General features: G+C 57.0%; 1 protein-coding gene across 1 annotated transcript; it reads left to right on the top strand.

The window, feature by feature from the left end:
• Positions 1 to 777: 777 nt before the first annotated feature.
• On the top strand, positions 778 to 13,750 carry CD5 (CD5 molecule). The gene is made up of 10 exons (XM_087822391.1): positions 778 to 829; positions 6,533 to 6,571; positions 7,794 to 8,099; positions 8,515 to 8,577; positions 8,846 to 9,178; positions 10,736 to 11,029; positions 11,325 to 11,450; positions 12,191 to 12,244; positions 13,100 to 13,222; positions 13,662 to 13,750. Exons 1-10 carry the CDS (start codon positions 778 to 780, stop codon positions 13,748 to 13,750), a joined length of 1,479 nt encoding a protein of 492 aa, XP_087678517.1.
• The last annotated feature ends 3,386 nt before the right edge of the window (positions 13,751 to 17,136 follow it).

Genomic DNA, 17,136 nt, shown 5'->3' on the forward strand with positions numbered 1-17,136 from the left:
AGGTGAGAAGAGGCCAGGCCCTGGCTCTCATAGGTGCTCAATAAAATCGTTTCTCCCTTTCACACTGATACAGTGAAAACAGCCGTGAAGGGCCATTTAATACACGCAGCCAGGGTGACCAGTAAAAGCTTCCTGAACGCTCAGTGTCTAGCAGAAAAACTATAGAGGGGCCCTCGGAGGGTACGCCCGGCAGGGACCACTCATCCGTGTCCCTGGTGCCTGGTGTGGGACAAAGATCTGTTGAATGAATGAAAGAACAAATGAGTGAAAATTGTGGGATTTCCAGAGTCACGGGACAGGAAGGACGTCCGCGAGGGCGCCGGGCAGGGTTGGGAAAGGCTGGTTACAGGCTGAGGCAGTGTCGCCTCTGAGGAGGGGACGAGGCACTTCGGAATCAGTATGAGGTGGTGGATGTGGCCCCAAACACACCTATGATGGGGGGGTCCTCGTTCCTAGACTCCAGGCCTCAGTTATTCCCTCTGATGAACTGATTTGAGCCCCTGAACACCTCCGGGCCTGCTCCAGCCCTGGGCACCTCGGGCAGGAAGCTGGCAGGAGCCAGGCCCGCCATTCGAACTGGGACAGTTGGTTTCACCAGGAGGAAGTTGACAGTTCAACTTCAAACAGGGTGACGCAGGCTCTACACTGCCTGCTCCCAGGACCGCCCCTGCTCATGCCTGCGCCCCGCCCCTCCTCCCCGAGAGGGAGACACGGGGGCGACAGCCTCACCCACGGGTGCCGAGCTTGCCAAGGCCGGGGCAGGAGAAGGCCGTGCCCATGGAGTCTCAGCAGCTGCAGCTGGCCGCCCTCTACCTGCTGGGGGTGCTGGGTGAGTACCCCTCCTGGGGTGTCGGCCAGGGTGCCCGGGCTCGGGGTGCAAGAGAGGAGATGCCCGTTCTCCCCTTGGTCTGACTCTAAGGCCCACATGTCACCTCTCTGGAGCACGCAGGGTTGGGGCCACCAGGATCCCTGTCTGAGTCCCCTGCCCCTTCTTCACTCTTGGCCCTGCTTGGCCCACCCCCAGCGCCCCAACTCTGCTCTCTCCTGCCCTGCTGGGGCCTCAGCGTGCCTGCAGGCGGGATCCATGCTAAATCATGCTCCCAGCCTGGAAGCCAGGAGGTCCAGCCCCGTCTGAGACGGGCTTCCTCTACAGCTTCCCCGCCCCGTGAGAGTGCAGCCTTTACTGGGGTGCCTCCCGGGGCAGGAGAGTCGCTGTCTCCTGGGCAGTTCTGATGATGCTCTGGGCAGAGTGGCTGAGGCAGGGTGGGGACGCCTCTGAGAACAGAGCTGAGCAGATAGCAAAGATGCAAACCTTAGTTCTTTGTCCCCCTGGTTCTGTCCCCGGAGAAGCCCCAGCCAGGCCCACCAGCCAGGCTATGAGCTCACCTTGGCTCTCCTCCCGAGCAGGAGGAGGGCTTCAGAACCCAGCCCTGTCCCCGTGGGCCACTGTGGAAACAACATGGGACCTCCCATTTGCTGGGGGGAGAGATGATGGAAGCTGGGGATCCTCCATCCCCAAGGACTTGGGAGACTAGCTCAGGACCAGCCCTGCCGCTGGGGCTGGCACCGGCTGGCCAGAGGGGAGGATCCTGGGCAATGGGCTGGGGGGGTGATTGCGCTGCAGCCTGAGCCCTGGGTTCTAAGTCTGGCCTGCGTACCTAGGGTAGGTTGCCGAGCCTCTTGGGGCCTCCGTCTCCCCATTTGGAAAAAGCAGGGGGTGAACTAGATGAGATCTGAGCACTTCTCAAGGGTTTGGAAGGTGTGGTGGGCTCCAGGACGGGAGCGGTGGGAACAGGAAGGAGCCTGCAGCTTCCCAGTTCGGAAGAAAAAGTCTCCGGAGACAGTCGTGCTGAGCGGGGACCCTCAGTCCCTCCTAGAGAAGCTGGTGTGTAGGTGTAGTGTGTGTGTGTGTGTGTGTGTGTGTGTGTGTGTGCAAGTAGGGGTATGTGTGTGTGCGCGTTTTCATGGGCCAGACATGCCTCTAAATGTCGTCTTACGGTCCCCGAGCATGTGACTATGGCGCGTGTGCACACACACTCACACTGTTATCCTTACAAGGAACTGCAGGAGATACCAAATGCCTCCTGTCCCCAGGGCAGTGGTGTAGAGATGGGCCCCTGGCTGCCTTCGGGACCCTCCTGAGGAGCAGCTGTGGCCTCCTTGGCCCGGGGGAGTCCTAGGACCAGGCCTTTATGGCCCCACCTACCCTTCACCTGTGGCCTCTGACCCCACCAGAGCAGGGGACTGGCCAAGCTCCGGGCTGCGTATGGGGGTGGGGGTCCTGCTCCATGGGCCTCCCTCCCACCTGAGTCCCACTGCGGGGCGAGGCTCCTGGCAGGACACACAGGTCCACGGCCCGAAGGAGCCCACAGTTAGGAAGCCTTGGAGGCAACGCCTTAACCCCGAGTACCAGGGGAACCATCTGGGACCCTGGGAGCACGTGGTTCCCCGTGTGTGCGTGTGTGTGTGTGTGTGTGCTGGTGGATGATAAACATTCCTGTTGCTCAGTGGGTCACAGCTTAGAAAATACCTTTAAAGTCATTTTCTTCTATAATACGCTCCACAATAGCCTGTGAAGTAGGCAGCCCATTGTCTCCATTTCACAGTGGAGAAAACTGAGGTCCAGGAAAGCCAAGCGGCCAGCCCAGGGTGAAGCAGCTAGCGAGCAGCAGGTTGACAGGTGGACCCCAGCCCACTCGAGAGCTCTACTGCTCTCAGGGAGGCCTCTCTGGACCCTTAGCTGAGCCACTCCCAAGAGGAGGAAAATGGCTGCAAGACACAGCCGCCACCAGCAGGTCTGCAGCCACCAAGGTCTAGGGGTGCCAAGGTCCCGGGCTGGAGCCGGGGGCAGACAACACAGGCACCTTCAAGCCATTCCAAGAAGAGATGCCACCACAGCTCTGGGGACGCTGCAGCCTCCTGGCTGGCCTTCTCTGCCATGCTGGTGACTTAGGGACCTTTGGGGCATGAAGATGCCTGTGGCATGGTTGGGGTGACAGTCACCATGGCTTCCCTGTTGTTGCCCTTAGCCCCAACCTGCCTGGGGCTCACCTGCTGGGGAGGGGTGGGAGGCAGCCCTGACGACTGCATGGTCGGGTCGGACCCAGCCGCCAGGACTCCAGAAGCCAGCACCGGGGTATGGGAAAGGCGTGGACTCTGCAGTTCGAACTGTCTGCCACTGGCCGGCTAGGTGACCTTGGCCCTGTCTGTAAGCTTCAGTTTTGTCCTTTGCAAAACGGGAATATAATAGTACCTGCCTCATACAGGTTTATAAAGATTAAACGAATCAATGCATGTAGCATGTTAGTAAGAATGTCGGAATACAGTAAAGTGCTCAAGAAGCATTATTATTATTATTATTATTATTATTATTATTATTATTACTACCAGAGTCAGCAAGAAACAAGGTGAGGTGGATTTGGTGGGAAGGGGTCCTGCCAGATGCCAGCCTAGCTGTCAACCTTTCTGTTCCCTGATCCTCTTGCACAGGCTTTTCATTCATTCACTCACCTACAAGTATTTATTGAGCATCTACTATGTGTCCAGCTCTGTGCAAAGCACTGGGGACACAGCAGTGAACAAGACAGAAGCCCCCTCCCCTCATGGGCCTGGTACTATGTCCCAGGTTCGGGCTGCAGAGCTGAGGCTCTTGCTGACTCTGGGCTCAAAGGCTCAGGTACCAGCAGTCCCAGTGAGCTGAGGGACCAGGGGCTGGCACTGGCCCTTCTCATCACTCTGCCAGCTCCAACCGTCCAGAGGGGTTTTCTCCATAGCGGCCAGGGAGGGACTTCAACTCCGCCAGACAAAATTGATTGAATACCTACTGTGTGTGTATGTGCATGCATGTGGGTGCGTGTGTGAGCGTGTATGTGTGCTGTGGGTATTTGTGCAGGTGTGTCATGTGTGCAGGTGTGTTGTGTGCACATTCGTGGAGGCCTGTGGGCTCAGAGCAGCTCAGATCTGGGACTGATTTCTACTTGGCCACTCACAAATGACAAGAATGCCTCTCTGAGTCTCAGCCTTCTCATCTAGAAAATGGGGACAAGCACTGTGCCTGCCTCCAGGATAACTGCAGTCATTACATCCAATTCATTCATTCATTCCAACAGCAAGCATGTATTGAGCACCCACTGTGCGCCAGGCACCGTTCTAAGTGCTGTGGACATCGCAGTGAACACGAAAAACCCTGTCCTGGTGGATCCAGCATTGTAGTCGGGGTGTGATGGGGAGTCAGACAGGAGGCGAAGTAGGCCAGTGACTGTAGGGGTGCTCGGAGTCATGAGTGGGGTGGGTTGGGGGGCTGGGAGTGCTGGGGGGCCATGCTGTACCTGGGAGGGTGCAGTGGGCCTCATGAGAAGATAATGTTTGAAAAAACACTGGGAGGGAGGGAGGAAGGGAGGGAGGGCGCCATGCCAGCCTGGGGAGGGCCCTGGCAGAGGAGCCGTCAGTGCACAGGTTGGGGCCTCCGTGAGGGTCTTTTTCTCCCTTGAACTGAGCAGCGGAGAAAGTGTGCTGAGCATCCTTGAGAGAAACAGTAACTCACTTCTCAGGGCCACGAGCCCTTACGTTGAACCCTGGGCCAGTTGCTCTGGGAATTCAGGATTTTCCTGTTGTAGAAGGTAAACTGTGCATGAGCTGTGTGCTTATAACACGCCGGCCAACCAGGTCTTGGCAGCACCTCCTAGTGATGAGGGACTGTGGCCACCTCCACCGTAACTACTGCTATCACCACTACCATCATCATCGTTATGAACCCTTACAGGCTGGACCCCCAGAGCTCCCACAGGCCGCCCAAAACTCCCTTCTCTCTGGGGGCAGATCTGGAAGAGATTTGGTGGGAGTCCTCCCTCTTCTCGGCCTCAGTTTCCCCTATCTGTACCACGGGGCAAGCAGGCGCTGGGGTCTCCCAATGGCGGACTCTCACGGGCCCTGTCAAGTGGCAGTGATGGGTTTTCTCCCCTGACTCGACCACCAGTGAGCTGTGTGACTCTGGGCAAGTCACTCAGCCTCTCTGAACCTCAGTTTCCTGATTTTAAAATGGGGGTGAGCCTGGTCCCTTCTACGCAGGAATGTGGGTGGAAGGAATGAGCCCCTGTGTGTGACAGAGCTTTGAGATACGTGAAGCTCTGAACAAAAAGGGGAGCTTGTCCCTGTGACAGTGGAGACACGTGTGTGGCATGAAACTCATGCAAATTCAATTAGACAGCAGGCCACTTGCAGAGAGAGCAATAAGCTAAATCATGAAACCCACTCTGCAGCCATCGGCTCTCAATCCGCTCATTGGCACGGGCCCCAGGGGAGCCAGATCAGAGGCCCAAATCTGCTGTTCCTTCCACAGGCTCCAGTCCTCGGGCTCTCTGGGTGTGAGCCCAGAGTGATTCTCTGCTGTTTTGGACATTAAACAGCTCCTAATAAACCAATCACTTCACCTGGGGCTCGGCCCAAGAAACACCATTTTGCCCCTTGTGATCTTTGTTTCCCTAAAGCCCTGGCACAGATGCAGGTTGGACACCGCTCCCTGGCTGGCGTCCGTTCAGGGGTTTCTGACCTTCCAAGGCAGCTTCTCATTAGAGGGTGAGAGGAAGGAGAACCCAGAATGCCCCCAAAGGCCATCAGACATACGGAGTTTGCTGTAAATCGATGAAAAGTTCATGGACTAGTAAGGGAATTATTGTTTATAGAAAAATGGATCATCTGACTTCAAACCACACTAAATCAGGCTGCCAGTCTCCTTGTCTAGGAAACAGTGATGCCATTCCCCTTGCATGGGGCTGTCAGGTCTTCTGGGGCTCTCAGGAGCTGTGCCAGAGGGAAGGCCAGTTCCCTGCAGACCAGGTCACTGGGGCTCTGGTCTTGGCTCCCTTGCCAAGGCTGCACCACGGTGGGTAAGTCCCTTTTGATCAAAGTCTGAGCTTCAGTGTCCTGCTCTGGAACCTGGGAGCCGGGAGAGATACATTGCTGCGGTCTTGTCCTGCCAGGGTAATACCAGAAAGTAGCAACCTTGTCTTGGATTCGCTTCTGGCTCATTTCCTGGTTCTCTAGAATTATAGAATTCAAACTTTTTTGATTGAAAGCAATGCACAGGGCATTTTTACTTTGCAACCTAAGGCACAAAAAGTGACTCTTATCCCCACAACGCACAGGGCATTCTGATGTCCTCTATTCTAGTCCATTTCATTTTTTAAAAATCAATGTTTGTGATACTACTTATTACTAGAGGGAGAGCAGGAGGAAATCTGGGGGGTGAGGAAAGTGCTGTGCGCCTTGATTCTGATGGCGGTGACGCTGGTCTACAAATGTGTTAACATTCACAGAACTGAGCACTGCAAGCAAATCTAGTTCCCTGCATGTTCATTTAAAAAGCAAAGGTTTAGGACAAGAAACAAAGTGAAGGTTGCAACCCACTAAATTGACTTCATGACCCACCCAGGGGTTCCAGTAGGTGGCCCTGCACCGAGGCCGCTGATCAGCCTGCCGGTGGGGGAGCGGGAGGGAGCCTCCACTTCCTGACCTTGCTCTCTCCTTCCCACAGTCACTTCCTGCCTCGGATTGTCCAACTGGGTGCAGCCAGGTAAGGAAGAGCCACTCGAGGGCCTGGGGCCGAGGTGGGGGGAGCGGGGCTGTGATTCTACCAGGAGCAGGGGCCTGTGCCCGTATCAGGTGTGGGGACAAGCGCCTTTGCCTTCTAACTAGTCAAGTGAACTGGCCGGCCCCAGCCCTGTGCCTCTGGGGCCCAAGTGCCCTCATCCGTTGGGGAGGGGCAGGGGGTGGCGGGGAGCAGCCTGACCAGCAATTCCCCACCAGGGAAAACCTCCACCTCAGAATCGCTTTTCATATTTAAAATTTTTTTCTTGAGTAGGTAATACAGTTGCGTGGCTCAAAACCTTAAACATGTAAAAAGCCTACAGTACAGAATCTCACTTGCATCTCTGTTCCCCATCTGCCCAGTTCTTTCCCATCCTAACACCCCAAGTGTATTCATTTGCTGCATATCTTAAGAGAATCTCTTTATGCAAATGCAAACATATGTTCTTATTTTTCCCTTCCCGGAGCTTCAGGAAACCACGCAAGCCGTGTCCCTACCTGTGACCCGGCAATTCCACTGCTAGCTATTCTCCCAAGAGAAACAGGAACGTGTGTCCACAGAAAGACAAAGTCAGCACATGAATGTTCATAGTAGACAAAACCTGGAAACAACCCAAATGGCGAACAAATACACAATGTGGCATGTCCACAGGGAGCCCACTGGGCCATGGGAAAGGGTGAAGTCCAGATCTGCGCCCCAACACCTCAAATGCTGCGGGAAAGAAGGCAGACTAAAAAACCACACACAGACAACAATACCGAGTGATTCCACTTCTGTGACGTTTTAGTTCAGGCAAAACTAATCTTTAGTGACAGAGAGGAGATCGGTGGTTGCCCGAGGCTGGATTGGGACCTTTCCGGGTGATAGAAATATTCTATATCTAAAGTGTGGTGGTGATTGGACACGTATGCATCTGTCAAATGCCACTGAGCAAGCACCCTTTAAATGAGTGTGTTTCATTCTGTGTAAATCATACCTCAATAAAATTGATTTTAAAAGTTAGAGAAAAAGAAACAGGCACCAGGCCTATCTCGGATCTATGGAGACAGAAATTCCAGGAGCGGGGCGATTCTGCTGCTGGTGCTGAGGACCCCTTGCCCACCGTTCCAAGTTCCCCTTGGCTCAGAGGTCTGAGCCCCACCCCAGGGCAGGCTAGTAGTGAGGGGCTCTTCCCAGCCTGACCTCCAACCACCTCTTTGACCCCTAGGGTTCCAGGTGAGACTTACAGACTCCAACTCCCAGTGCCAGGGCCAGGTGGAAGTCATCTTTGAAGGCAAATGGCACACCGTGGACAGCCGGAGCTGGGGCCAGAGCCCAGGCCGCTGGGAGGACCTCAAGCAGGCCTCCAAGCTCTGCCAGAACCTGAACTGCAGGGATGCCTTGGTACTCGCCCACATTCCTTACTTCAAAAGCCCCCAGACACAGATCACCTGCTACGGACAACTGGGGTCCTTCTCCAGCTGCAACTCCAGCAAGGAAAACCAGAGGGAACCGCTGGGCCTGATCTGCTTAGGTGGGTCCCCTGGGCCTGGGCACCAGCCCCAAGGAGACTGCCCAGGGCCTGTGATCTGGGGCCTGAGCAGGCAGGTAGAAGGGGGTCCCTGATTTATAAGTGCCCCCCGAAACATTCACCAGTGGGGGACTTGAGGGGAAAGGCTGAGGGATCCTGGCACATGTCTAGTAGGAGGGAAAAGGTCGAGAATCTGCTAACTTCATTGTCCCCTCTTGACCTCCGTTTTCCCAGCTATAAAATGGGTTGGTATGCCCATTCAGGGGAGGCTTAGAGACAACGAGTGGGGCAAGTGGTGCTTACTCCCCAACACTGCCAGTTGCCCTCAACCCTCCCACGTGCCCCATTCTTTACTCCTCCCTGATCTTTCTTCCTCCAGAGTCCCTAGCCCCTCTCTCATTAGAGTGTCTCTTTGCAGAACCACCGAAGACGACCCCTCCTCCCACAAGGCCACCACCCATAACCACTCCAGAGCCCACAGGTAAGAGGATTCGGAGGCCCCTTAGGGGGAGGGTGTCAGATTTAGTGGTTTAAAACACAGGATGCCCAGTTAGCTGTGAGTTTCAGGGAGACATGAAAAGTTTTAGTGGAAGTATGTCCCATGCAATATCTGAGGCCTCTCCACTTCCCAGGGCCATCGGCCAATCATTCATTCGTCCTTGTGCTAAAGCCAAAGTTGTAGGAGCAAGGAGGGCCCCATTGCCAGCTGTCAAAGCTCAGACACACACCCCTCTCCCTCCACCCCCCAGCTCCTCCCAGGCTGCAACTGGTGCCAGGGACAGAGGGCCTGCGGTGCGCTGGTGTGGTAGAATTCTACAGTGGCATCCTGGGTGGCACCGTCAGCTATGAGGAACAGGACTGGACCAAGGACCTGGGGGACCGCATCTGTGAGGCCCTCCAGTGTGGCTCCTTCCTGAAGCACCTGTCAGAGGCCGAGGCAGCCAGGACACAAGCCCCAGGGGAGAGCAGGCCCTTGCCAATCCAATGGAAGATCCAGAATGCGAGCTGTGCCTCCCTGGGGCAGTGCTTCCGAAGAGTCCAGCCCTGGGAGAGTGGCCAACCTCTCGCCCTCATCTGTTCTGGTGAGTGAGACCCAGCCAGACCCCCGGGCATCCCCAGATGGTCAGACACCACGTGTTCCCAGAATACCCCCGCATGCAGCACAGGGCACATGGCTGTATGGAGAACACGAGGGAGGTGGATGGTTGGCCTCTAACAAGAATGTGCGGTGGGGTGGAGAGGCTGCGGTTACACTCAGTGCCTTGGGAATGTCTGCAAAGCAACCTGAGCAAGCCCGAATGCCCGTGCCCCACCGGGAGGTGGGATCAGCAGGACTTCCAGGAGGAGGCAGGGTCTCCTCGTGGGTTTTGAAGGAGGAGAGGAGCACAATGGAGCGAGGGAGAGAAGGCTTCTAGGTGCGAATCGTGGCTTGTGCCAGGACCAGAGCAGGATGAAGCAGTTGGCAGGACAAGCCACGCAGGAGGGGAGTTTGTAAATCCCAGAGACAGACAAGGTTGCAGCGATGCTGAGAGCAGGAGGGCCCTGGGGGAACAGCACTCAGAGAGGGGCCAGGGCGGGTCCCCAGAGGGCCTCCCGCAGGGACTAGCAATGCTGGTGTGGTTGAGGGAAGGTGGCCAATGAGGCTGGTCTGTGGGACCCCCCAAACCAAGATCAATGGAGAAACTGAGGGGAAAGAGACTGTAGTTCAAAAGAGGGAGACTAACCCTTGCCTGGCTCGGCGGGCAGAGGGCTCCTGCCAGAGGGAGGTTCTGGCTGAGTCGCACGTCGGGCCAGGGCTCTGCCAGGGTGCTCTTCATTCTCACAAGAGCTTTCGGGGGTGGGCGCTGCTATTGTCCCCACTTTACAAATGAGGAGGCTGAGGCTGACTTTTCTTGTCCAATATCAGAGAGCACTGGCTGAGACTTCCACTCAAGCAGGGTCACTCCAGAGCCTGTCGCCTAAGCCTTGGCTACTGCAAGTGTGGCCGGGGACCAGCAGCATGGACGACAAGGGGGGCTGGTTAGAAATGCAGACCCTCAGGCCCCACCCCAACCTACTGCCTCCGGGTCCGTGTTTTGGCCGGGCCTAGGGATTCATGGGCACAAAGCTGGGAAGCATTGTCCTGGACCACTGGGCTCTCCTACAAGGAGGGTGGCCTCGCCCATTGGACACCTGGTGTGAATTAGTCGGTGCTGCCCCCTCCAGGCAGAAGCAGCCCCCAAGGGTCTCTTGACCTGAAGAGGGGAAGGGGCTGGCTCTCAGCCCCACCCGGCCCTCCTGCAGGTTGCAACCTGCAAGCCACACCCAGGGGCCTGGCCTTTGACATTGGTTCTAAATGGGAGATTTACTAGGGCTTTGAAGGAGGGTGTCGCCATGGAAACTGGCCAAAACTGGTGAGATCACAGCTCCCTCTAAACTGAGCAGTAGGGACCTCAGTGATGGACTCCAGGCCCCACCCTGACCAGCCTAAATGTCAGTCTGCCCCTCAGGGCACAGCCTGGAGGGGGCAGCACCGACTAATTCACACCAGGTGTCCTGGCTTCTGTTCCCCATGGGGCCCCCATGGCTGGGCACACGGCTCAGGGCCGAGGGAGTTCCCTCCAGGCTGCCACCTCATCTCCCATTGCTTCCCCCCCCAGGTTTCCAGCCCAAGGTGCAGAGCCGCCTGGTGGGGGGCGGCAGCGTGTGTGCAGGCTCCGTGGAAGTGCGCCAGGGAGGGCGGTGGGAAGCCCTGTGCTACACCCCCCCGGCCAAGGGCCCCTCACGGTGGGAGGAGGTGTGCCAGGAGCAGCAGTGCGGCGACGTCAACTCCTACCAGGTGCTGGATGCCGGCGAGAAGACCTCCCGGGGGCTCTTCTGCCTCCAGGAGAAGCTGTCCCAGTGCCACCAGCTTCAGGAGAAAAGAACCCACTGCAAGAGGGTGTTTGTCACATGTGAGTTGGCCGCAGCCCACGGCAGGCGGGGGGCAGTTCTGGGCTTTCCCTCTAGGACCCAGTCAGTGAGCACGTTTCTGAAGAACAGGCCCCAGTAGCTAGACAGAGAGCCCCAGTGGTAGACAGATAGATGTGTAGCAGAAAACCCCAGAGATGGTGGAGAGACAGCCAGAGAGATCACTGCCTTCCACACATGCCGTGAGTCACTGGGAGACGCCAGCCAGCAGCCTCCCTCCGAATGGACAGATTTGATACCGACGGGGTGGGACTGACCTGACTCCTATGCTTCCCCCAGGCCAGGATCCGAACCCGAAGGGTCTGGGCACAGGCACCGTGATGAGCATCGTCCTGGCCCTTGCGCTCCTGGCTGTGCTGATAGTCATGTGCGGCCCTCTCGCCTACAAGAAGCTGGTGAAGAAATGTAGGTGCAGGTGCCCCAGACCACCACCTCCCCTTCACGCCCCGTGTGGAGAGACGAGGAGGGGTCCCGCCTCTGCTTCGCCACCCAACCCCACTCCTCTCCTGCCCACTGGCCTTTTTCTGCCCAAAGTAACAGAAACAGAACGTCAGGGATGTTGTAGTTGCTGATTCACCCACACCTGGGGCCCAGCTGAGACCCACTCCCAGCCAAAGGGAGGGTGTGGCTATTCTTTAGACCGTGACCGGCCCAGAGGGTCATCTGCAGGGCCTCTGACCTCAGGAGAGGTATGTCCCAAGCCCAGTGCCACCACCTACCAGTTGTACATGATGGTGACTAAGCCACTTCCTCTCTGAGCCTCAGTTTCCTCATCTACCAAGTGGGTGATTACTCACCTAGTGAAGAATATAGCAGGTTGTTGGCCTTGTCCTGCAGAACTCAGGAGAAAATTATTCAAAGACAAGGAGGTGAGATGAGAGGGGCTGAAAAGAGAAGGCCCAGAGGTGGGCAGTATTGGCTGGGTCCCTACCACCCTCCCAGGGCTTAATTCTGGTTCTAAACGGTTGTTCAGAGAACCAGCCGCCTCTAGCATGAAATGAGTGCAGTTTCCTCCCCAGCAAGTCAGAACACTGAGGCCCCCAAAGATTTCACAGGCAGAGTCCGGCAGTCCCCCCTTCAGCTGCACCTGCGCCTCCTCCACCCCCTGCCCCCACCCTGATGTGCCTTTCCTGTCTGTCGCCCAGTCCGCCAGAAGAAGCAGCGCCAGTGGATTGGCCCAACGGGAATGAACCAGAACGGTAAGTGTCCCCGGAGGCAAGGTCCTCTCTCAGCCCAGCCAGTGTCCACTGGGCTCAAGAAGGAAACCATGGAGTCAGGGTTGAGGCTCACTGCTGACCACAGATGGAGCCAGTGGCTGCTTGAGGCCTCTGATCCCCACCACCCTTGTCTAAGGTGCGACTGTGGCAACAGGTGGTACTCAGAAAGGGAAGACTCCATGATCAAATAGATTTAGATGGCCATGAGTTAAGCTAAGCTAGACATAGTTCTTTATTACAGGACTTATCAGTACCTTAACGGGCATCATACAATGTCTTTATCATGGAACAACTTCCAAAGGCCAGTTGTAAAACTTTTGATGCAGCCAGCCCAACCCCCACCTGGCCTTTGTCTTCTCTCCTTGTGGCCACAGCCAGGGCCACCCTCGTGGATGGAACCACAGTTCTCCTCCCTCCCACCCCACATTTGTCAAGAGCGAAATCCTTCAAGAAAGCTCTGTGTTGTCAAGTCTTTTTTATAAATAAAGGCCCTCAGCTCTGAGAGGGCAGGAGGCATATCTGCCCTATCTCTTGTGTTCCAATTCCCTTCTTAAAACATGTTCGATGACTGACTAACAGACCGACTGAAGGCCCAACCTGCCATTCAGTTCGCTGGCCAACCCAAACCTGCTCTAAGTCTCACCCTCCCCTCCCCACTAGTAAGAACCTGTCCAAGAAGAAAGGAAAAGAGGAGCGTGGGTGTTAAAGGGGCTGTGGGTGCCCTTGCAGCCCCTCCCCCATTACACAGTGGGAGCAGGAAATTAAAGTTCTGGGCGCCTGCTGGGAAGGCGGAGAAGGAGAAGTATGATGACCCGTCTCCTGCCTCTGTCTGCTCAGTGTCCTTCCACCGCGACCACGGGGCCACGGTCCGCCGGTCCCAGGTTGAGAGCCCCACAGGCGCGCACGTGGAGAATGAGTACAGTCAGCCCCCCAGGAACTCCCACCTCTCGGCCTATCCAGGTAACACAGCGGGTGCTCTGAGGGCGAGGCCCCCCAGCGGAGGTCACGTCACTGCCCGAGAGCAGGGCGCCCTGGGGAGGAGAGTGAACTGCAGGCTGGCGGCGCTCACTCAGGGCGTGGAAGGGCCACCCAGCAGGAGGGAAGGCCCTGGGGCGCCATTAACTCGGCCCCACTGCGACCCGCAGAGCCCTTTCTCTGCCGGGCCTTGCAGGCGGGCGAGTAAATGAGGCAGAAGGGAGCTGCCGGAGGCCCCGCACTGAAGCGCCAGGGAGCCTGGGTTCAGCATCATTAGAGAACGTTCGGCTGATTCGATCAAGATCAAATTTGATACGGGGCTGTGAAGCCAGCGGCCCGCAAAGCCCCTCTGATCCCCGACACCCCGCGGCCTGTGTGGCCTGGTGGGACCAGCCGGCCGCAGTGGCCTCCTTTCTTTCCACAGCCCTGGAAGGGGCCCTGCATCGAGCCTCCGCCCCACCTGACAACTCCTCTGACAGCGACTACGACCTGCACGGGGCTCAGAGGCTGTAAGGTGAGCGAGCCCCGCACCCAGGGTCCCGGTACCCAGGGATAAGCGCCGGCGCTGGGCTCCCAGCTCCTGCCACCCCGCCGTCCGTGAACGGGACTCCGCGCCTGGACTGGTGGAAGGGAGACAATGAGGAAGCATCAAGGGCCTGGGTGGCGGGAGCAGACCCGGCAGCTGGAGCAGGGGACTCGAGACCTTACCGCCACCTGTTGCACTCCAGCTCGGGGGACCACCCGAGGAGGTTTGCTGATGGGCTTACACCCCTCTGGGGCTGCCAGCAGGAAGGGAAGCCCCTGACCCAGAGGGACAGCCACTGACCCTGACTGAGCCTGGGCCTTGGGGCCTGACCCCCATCCCCCAGAGCCACCTCCAGGTGTGAGGTTTCCTCCTCTGACCTGTTTCCTTCTCACCCACAGACCCAGGGACCAGGAACAAACATCCAGAGCCAGACCTGTATCCTGAGAACACTCTGCATCGGCCGCTTGGAAATATGTCCCAATTTCTGCCCCAGCTGGAACATGGACGGAGGCCAGGGGGCCTTTTAAACGTGTCCTGCTGCCGGACAGCCGCAGGCCAGCTCTGCCGTCCGCCGCAGGAGCCTGGCCCAGGGAAGACCCAGAAAACAGCTCAGCTGAGCCCTCAAATGTGGCAACTGTGGGAGGGCAGAGCCCACATACAATCAGCCCCCCAAGCAGAGACCCCTGGGGGGCCAGGCCCTGGAAGACCCCTCCCCTGTCTGTGGGAAGCAGAATCGGCTCTCTCCTCAAACTTGGACCCCAGTGAGGACTGCCCAGAAGCTCAGACCCAGGGGGAGAGGTGGAAGCTGAGTTCTCTAGTGTATTTTTAATATGTTCTTTGTAAATAACACCTTTTCTACTTTCTTAGACCCAGAGTGTCACCTAGGCCACCTCAGTCCAGGGTCACCCCCTGTCCCTCTGGAGATGCCCACGGGCAGAGGCACCTGCTGCAGGGGTCAGAGGGCTGCATGCCAGACACAAAGACAGCTTAGCAGTCACAGCAGCTGCCAGCAAGAGTGGCATGTGGACGCCCAGACTTCACATTGCCACCTGACACAGCACCCCAGCACCACCCCTCCTTCTGTGGCTCCCCCACAGCCCCCTGCTTCAAGATACTGGCTGTCAAGCCCAAAGGGCCCCAGTACCACGTCAGAACCCTGCACAAAGTGGGGACCTGGTAAACCCTAGCTGATTTGAGGGTTTGCTTCACACAGTAGTTAAAAGTCCAAAGCTAAAGGGGTCTCAGCCGCTCACAGTTAACCTCTTAACTGGCAAGTCAGAGATCTGGGTTGAACACTCCTGAGGGTTAAATAGCTTCCTCCACAGAAAGTCTCCTCTACTGGTCAGAGGGCCTAGGCACACAGCAAACCCTGCGGTGCCCGGGTTTCCTTATGTACAAGGAGAGAGGGACATCTAGGGAAGAAGTGAAGGGCCTAGTGAAGGGAGAGGCTGTGTGGTGCCTCACTGAGCCCCTGGGCATCAGAGGGTCCCTGAGAACACGTCTCGGATCTGGGGACTTTCTCCACCTGGCTGGTCACTGTATCCACCAGGAGCAAGACATCAATGGTCCCAGCCACAGAAGCCACCCTAGGAGAGCAACAGGGGTTACTAGACAGATACTGGGGAGAGGGGTGCTCTCAGTCATGTGCCAGAAGACCCGATGAGCACTCTGCCCCCACAGCCCTCCCACCAGGCCTCTGCCCTCCCCCTACTCAGGACTCACATCCTGAGATAGGTTGGTGGCCCAGCCCAGGGCACAAATCTGCTCCTGACCATGCTGGGAATCCAGAAACAGGGACAGCCAGTCACCTTCCTATACTTGGCAGGGGGAGGGGAGTCCTCAAAAAGGAGCTGAGGGGCTACTCTAGGGAGGGCTGAGGGTGTGAAGCAGGTGTCCCAGATGTCCCCTACCAGAGCCTTTCTTCATAAAATCTCTTTAATCTCAAGCTTGGCCACCAACAGGGGCCTCAACACAACCATGGCCTGCTTTAGAAAACAAAAAACAAAAAACCCACCCCCCAAAGGGCTGCACTGAGGCAAAAGTCTCTAGAACACTGTCTTCCAAGTGGTGGCAGGTGATACATTTCAAAAAGACCTGCTTAAGCAACTGAATGGAACTACATAGGCCTGGGAAGCACCCTTGCCAAGTTCCAGCCTTGGCAGGTGGACTCAGCCCACAGGCCGTGCGGGTCAGCAAGGCTCTGCCAGCAAGCACTCCCAGGCCAGCTCCCTCAGCCCTAAAGGAGGTGACCTGGGCACCTCTTGGTCCACATTCCTGCCTCACAGCCACCTGCCAGAGCAGAGCAGGGACCAACCCTCAGCCAGAGAGGGCAGTGGTCACCTGTGTGTCCCCCTAAATTGTATTACTCACCTGACCCTCAGAGGTGGTCACATGAGCCACCCGATTCTAGCACATTCTCTTCATGTTAAGTCAAGGAAACTGAGGACCCAAAAGGAAAGTTCAATGACTCGCAGCAACAAGTCTGGCTGTCACACATTGAGGGCCTAGGAGTACTGAATGGGAGGAACCTGACAGATAAAAGCACATTTCAATGGTCCCAGTTCACTCAGCCAAGTGTCCTTTCTCACTAAGCTGGGAATCTCTCTGAGGCTCTAAATTTGACACTTAGGGTCTGTCCCCAGGCAGCCTGCTCTGCAGCAAGAGGCCTACTGTGGTCTGGCGGAGGACAGGACACCCTGTGATTTCACGTGGTGCATGCTGGGTGGGAAGGGAGGGGTGCAGAGTGCTGACCTAGGGTGTGGGCGGCCTGGGAGAAAGGAGGAGAGCAAGGGCCAGCAGGGGTGCCACGCACTGATGACCAGCTGAAGCAGCTCTGAACCAAGTTCTTTCTCAGAAAGTGGCACTTCCTCTCTTCACTCCCCCATGCACCCTGCCATTATTCTGGAACCAGCCCAAAGCAAGTAACTTGATTGTGCCCTGCAAGTGAGATTTTCTGCCTCTTCCTACGAAGCCAGACTGTCCCTATGTCCTTGGCTCCAGACATTTGCAAGGCAAGGCCGGAGTTCAGGAGGGGGCAAAGGACAGGGAACATTTGCTGGAGCCCAGGGGCTCTCAACCATGGGCTCAATTCCCCCAGGACTATGGCCTTTGGACAGGCATGGCACAGGAGCCCCTGAGGCCGGGTCAGACAGAGCTGGTGTGAGTCTGCCCCAGTGCCCCAGGCTGTGCATCCTGGTCACTGAACCACCCACCCTCGTTTAAAATGGGGGGGGGGGGGTGTCAAAGGACAGTTGAGAGGACCCAACTAGATAAGGCATGTTGAAAGCTTCACACAACACATGCGGCCGTTTTCAACATTGGTGACTCTGGGCATTGTCCACAGGCAGCCTGCCCTTGTCACCTTGCAAGGAAG

This window comes from Miniopterus natalensis, chromosome 11 (assembly GCF_054644295.1).
Source record: "Miniopterus natalensis isolate mMinNat1 chromosome 11, mMinNat1.hap1, whole genome shotgun sequence".
Lineage (NCBI taxonomy): Eukaryota > Metazoa > Chordata > Mammalia > Chiroptera > Miniopteridae > Miniopterus > Miniopterus natalensis.